A 6,090-nucleotide genomic window follows, 5' to 3' on the forward strand; every position below is an offset into this window, starting at 1 on the left:
GTATTATTTATTTTATCATTTTACCAAATAAAAAATGTAAATGGTCATTTGATAATAAGATTAGTCTTATAGTAATAAATTGTAACAGTATAATCATGTATTAATATCAAATTTAAAATATATTTTTCTTCTTATTATTGTACAAATCTTTATGTCCCTGGCCTTATGTCCAAACAAAACATAGAATATATTTATACTAAGCAATTTTTATTAGAAATTAGCAACTTTTTAACATGCTGTATTTTTTTAAAATTGACAAATTACTTTTTTTAATTACAAATCTTTTTTTTTTCTTCAGTAACTTGCTAACTAGCTGTCATCATCTGCATTTGCTGCTCTTCATTGTTACATCAAATCAAATTTTGTAGTCTTTCTACTCACACGTTTAGGTACTTCTTCCTATATCATTATCTTCTTTTAGTTTTATTTGTTGTATATATTATGCACTACTTTCATTGTTCTTCTTTTCATTCATTACTTTCTTCCAAGTAATACATTTTTAAATTTATATTAATTTTGGATTTATTATTATTTTTTTTTGTTTAAATAGACAACATACCTAAATGGAAAATATTCCTTCTAACAAATCAACATCAGAACAACAAAAACAAAGATGGAGAATAAATGTTGCAAATAGAAGACATAGAATGATCCCCCAACAAAGACTTATTGAACAATCTAAAAGAAGGAAAAATAATCCTGAAAACACAACCAACATTGTCCAAAGGCCAAATAGAGCTCCCCGATTGAGAATGACATCTATTCGACAAATGGCTCGGTCAGTAACTAATGCAGGTAACATCATATTTTTCCTCATCACTATTGTATGTAAACTATATATTCGATTTAAATAAAATTTAACTTATCTTTTAAATATTAGGTGATGGTTTGGTCCCACAAAGGTTTGTTGGACGTAATGATAATGAAGCATGACCAAGTAATACACATATTACTGACACTCAACATGGTCAGTCAATTTTATTCATCAATATTTAATCCATGTTATTTACTTACCATTTTATGAAATATTTACATATTTATATTTATTATGCTTCATGCTTTCACATATTGAAGAATATAATGTACATGAAGCATTGTCAAGTACTTCACTTGTCAGTAACATGGATTGTGGTCAATACACTATATTTGTATTATGTACAACAGTAAAAGACATATATAAACAATAATGTATTCTAACAATCTTAAAAATACTTCATAAATAATTACATTTACATACGCTTAAAAAAATTTATATCTAACTCTATATAAAAAAGTATAATACAACTTCTTGTTTAGGTTTAAACCCACCTCATCACTACTGTATGTCATTAGCCGAGAAAATCCTTCCAAGTATGTTTACATTCTTTTTAGTTCTTTCCTGTAAAGTATATATTTGATTAAAATACAATTTATCTTATTTTTTAAATATTAGGTTATGGTTTTGTCCCACAAAGGTTTCCAGGACGTAATGATAGTGAAGCAGGACCAAGTAATACACACATTACTAACAGGTTTCCAGGACGTAATGATAATGAAACAGGACCAAGTAATACGCACATTATTGGCACTGAACATGGTTAGTCAACTTTAATCATCAATAGGTAATTTATGTTATTCACATTCCATTTCAAAAAATATTTTCATTTTTTTTATTTATTATTATAGGATTTGTAATTATGATTTTCATATAATTTATTACGGTGTTGAATAATAAAACACCTTTAAGTTGTCATTAATTTTCGCAATTACTTCCTTTTTTTCTTTTTTCTCTGTGTATCAAGATATGATTTACTTTATTACCATTTATCATGGTTTTTAATTTGCTCTTTATTTATTAGAGTGATATTGGTTTTTTATTATGCACTTTTTTCATTGATTTAACACCACACAAGTTATGGTTTTCCTACACAAAGATTAGAAGGATGTAATCATAATGAAGCAGGACAAAGTAATACACACATTAGTACCCTTCAACATAGTTAGTAAACTATTTCCATTAATAGTTAATACTCATTTTGGTACCATTGAACCTTATTTGTATCTTTTTCCTACCATAATTAATACATGTTGTGCTTTAATAATGCACTTTTAATACTTTTGCAATTTATAATACTACATTATTTACTATTTCTCCAATTTATCACAATAATGTAGATATGCTACATAGATTCAAATACGGTTCTGATGCTCAAATTTCAATTGCCTACACCAACTACATGTCCACATTATCATGCACGATTATTTTATCATGAATCGCGCGATGTGTGTTGCTCTGGTGGCAAAGTCTTACTTCCACGTGTTCCTCCTCCACATGAACTACTTCAAATATTTTCAGATCAAACATCTGAAAGTAGACATTTTAGACAACATATAAGAAGTTACAATCATGTCTTCTCATTCACTTCTCTTGGTGTTCATATGGATGAAACTATAGTAGCAAATGGTCGTGGTATATATAGTTTTCGTACTCAAGGTGCAATCTATCATTTTTGCAATTGTACATTTATGACACTAAACATTTAGGATCATCCCACACATATTGATGTGCATCTCTCAGGAATTTCTTCTTTTGGTGCCAATTAAGATCTTCAGGTATGACCCCTGCAGCTTTGAAATTGGCCATGTCAGCAAACCATGGCCTTTCTTGCACCATCATCAATTTTTCATAAGGAAACTCCTCCTGCACCTCTGATTGAGTGTTGGTCACCTCAGTATTCACCAATCTAGACAAATGATCAGCTACAAAGTTTTCACTTCCCTTTTTGTCCTTGATCACCAAATCAAATTCCTGCAACAATAAGATCCATCTAATTAGTCTTGGTTTTGAATCAGATTTGGTTAACAAATATTTAATTGCAGCATGATCAGTATATACAGTGACAGATGAACCAATCAAATATGCTCTAAATTTTTCTAATGCATAAACTATAGCTAACAATTCCTCTTCAGTTGTTGCATAATTAATTTGAGCTTCATTAAGGACTTTGCTAGCATAGTGTATAGCATGGAAAACTTTGGATTTTCTCTGTCCTAAAACTGCTCCTATGGCATAGTCACTTGCATCATACATTAACTCAAAGCCTAAATTCCAATCAGGAACAATTATCACAGGAGCTGAGACCAATTTCTGTTTTAACAATTCAAATGCATGCAAACATTCAACATCAAAATTAAAAGGTGTATCCTTGTTAAGCAGATTGCTGAGTGGTTTGGCAATTCTAGAGAAATCTTTGATGAATCGTCTGTAGAATCCAGCATGGCCTAGAAAACTCCTGATACCCTTTACATTTTTGGGTGGTGGCAGCTTTTCAATGATCTCCACTTTAGCTTTATCAACTTCAATACCTTTAGCAGAGATTTTGTGGCCCAGCACTACACCTTCAGTTACCATAAAATGACATTTTTCCCAATTCAAAACCAGATTGGTATCAACACATCGCTTCAGTATGATGGTTAAGTTTTCCAGGCATTGATCAAATGAAGTCCCAAATACAGAGAAGTCATCCATAAAGACTTCTATGCATTTTTCGTTGAAAGGTTGCTTGTGTGTTACACAATCCAAAAGGCATTTTCCTGTTAGCAAACACACTAAAGGGACAAGTAAAAGCAATTTTTTCTTGGTCTTCTGGATCCACTGCAATTTGATTATAACCAGAATATCCATCCAGAAAACAATAGAAAGCTTGCCCTGCTAACCTTTCTAGCATTTGATCCATGAAAGGTAAAGGAAAATGATCTTTCCTAGTGGCCTGATTTAGTTTTCTATAATCTATACACATTCTCCAACCTATGACTGTTCTAGTAGGAATTAGTTCATTTTTATCATTACAAATAACAGTCATACCTCCTTTTTTTGGAACTACCTGGACCGGGCTGACCTAGGCACTTTCGGAGATTGGATAGATCATACATGCATCAAGTAACTCCATTACTTCTTTCTTAACCACCTCTTTCATGGTTGGATTCAATCGCCACTGAGGCTGTGCTACAGGCTTGTAATCTTGCTCCATGTGAATTTTGTGCATACAGTAGGATGGACTAATTCCTTTAAGATCGGATAAAGTCCAACCTATTGCACCCTCATTGGCTTTAAGAACTGAAATCAGCTTTTCCTCTTCAGAAGTCGTTAAAGCACTACTGATCACCACTGGTTTATTACCTCCATTTGCAAGAAAAACATATTTTAAATGAGGAGGTAATACCTTTAGCTCAAGCTTCTGACTTTCAGTTCTATTTTCTTGCTGCAATTTCTCAAGTTGTATATCATTTGATGCAGTTTCTTTTGCTAAATTTAGATGTGTCATGTATTCATCAACTTTCTTTTCTTCATCTTCCTCCAGATCATCACAAGCACCAATCAAAGCTTTTTCTAATGGGCTTGCCTTTGTTAACTGCTTCCTGGATGACAGAAAAATTTCATCTATCACATCCATCCTGAAGCATTGTTGTTTGTCCTTCGGGTGCTGCATTGCTTCAAATACATTAAAGTTGACTTCATCATCTTGCACCCTGACCTTCAATTTGCCATCATCAACGTCAATAATGACCTTGGCCGTCTTCATGAAAGGTCTTCATAGTATTAGAGGAACTTGAGTGTCTTCCTCAATATCCATTACTACAAAATCAACTGGGAACATGAATTTGTCAACCTTAACTAAGACATCCTCTGCCACACCATAGGGATACTTCATGGATCTGTCAGCTAGCTGTAATATCATCCGTGTAGGCCTTACTTCCAGATCTTCTATTCTCCTTAGCATAGACAAAGGCATCAAATTTATACTGGCACCCAGATCAAGCAATGCTTTTCCCACTGGTAATGTCCTGATTGTAACTGGAATAGTGAAGCTCCCAAGGTCCTTGGATTTCTGAGGTAATGATTTCTGAATTATAGCACTGCACCCTGCTTCAAGCTCCACTGTCTCTTCAGAGAATCTTCTCTTTTTTGTTAGGAGCTCTTTCATGAATTTTGCATATGTCGGCATCTGCTCCATAGCCTCAACAAAAGGGATGTTAATCTGCAGTCGCTTGAAAATGTCCATGAACCTTGCAAACTGCCTCTCTTTGTCCTTTTTGGAAGGGTTTTGAGGGTATGAAAGGTTTTTCAACTGGGGTACCTGTTTCTCACCCTTCTCCCTCTTTTTCTCCACACTTTTATTTTTTTCTTCCTTTTCTTCTCTTTTATTTACAAACTCTCTTTTATTTTGTTCTTCCTCTCCTTCACACTCATTTTTTTCATTTTCTCTATCTTTTTCCTCCAACACCTCCTCCTCTACACCTAGGTTGTCTCCAATCCCTCTTCCCACAACTTTACCACTTCTAGTGGTAATAGATTTACAATGATCCTTGGGATTAATCTATGTGTTGGCTGAAAATTGACCTGTCTGCTGATCTGATAATTGTTTCGCCAACTGTCCAACCTGTGTTTCGAGATTTCTGATTGAAGCTTCTGTATTTTTCTGATTGGTCAAAGAAGCTTGCATAAACTTTTCTAAAGTTTCCTCCAGTTTAGATGTTCTGTCATGCACCGAAGGATAATGTTGTTGCTGTTGTTGACAAGGAGGTTGTCTGTTTGAAGGACCAACTTCTTGCTTCCATCCAAAATTCTGATTTGGATTGTTTCTCCACCCCTGTGAAAAGTTGTTATTGTTGGAGAAATTTCCTGGTCTTCCTTGGTTTCTCACATATTGAACTTCTCCTTGTGAGCTACTCTGATAAGAAAAATGACCATTTGGATGATCTCCTCCACAAAAGTCACATCTCATGGGTTGGTGACTGGGAGAAGTTTGCACAACTTGCAACTGCTCTAGTAATTTAGACATCTACTTCGTCAGTGCTTCAATCTGTTGAGTCAGAATTTTATTCTGAGCTAAGATCGCATCTGTAGTACTAAGATCAAGCACTCCCTTCCTCTGAACAGTTTGCCTATTATGCTGAGCTTGATGATCTGTGGATGCTAATGCCTCAATGATTCTTGTTGCTTGCTCCGCATCTACACTCATCATTGTTCCACCTGCTATTGAACCTAATATCATCTTGGTGTCAAGCCTCAGACCATTACAAAATATGTTCAGCTGAGCAATATCCTCA

At 34.0% G+C, this 6,090-nt stretch overlaps 1 protein-coding gene across 1 annotated transcript; it reads right to left on the bottom strand.

Moving 5' to 3' along the window:
• Positions 1 to 4,571: 4,571 nt before the first annotated feature.
• LOC114165310 (uncharacterized) lies at positions 4,572 to 5,042 on the bottom strand. The gene has a single exon (XM_028049959.1). It carries the CDS (start codon positions 5,040 to 5,042, stop codon positions 4,572 to 4,574), a length of 471 nt encoding a protein of 156 aa, XP_027905760.1.
• Between the last annotated feature and the right edge of the window lie 1,048 nt (positions 5,043 to 6,090).

The sequence above is a fragment of the Vigna unguiculata genome, chromosome 10 (genome assembly GCF_037176805.1).
Source record: "Vigna unguiculata cultivar grain cowpea cultivar isolate G323 ecotype 2 chromosome 10, ASM3717680v1, whole genome shotgun sequence".
Lineage (NCBI taxonomy): Eukaryota > Viridiplantae > Streptophyta > Magnoliopsida > Fabales > Fabaceae > Vigna > Vigna unguiculata.

Bases quoted from the DNA above. Each gene is read 5' to 3' on its own strand.
- LOC114165310 (XM_028049959.1), bottom strand. From the start codon at position 5,042: ATGGACATTTTCAAGCGACTGCAGATTAACATCCCTTTTGTTGAGGCT.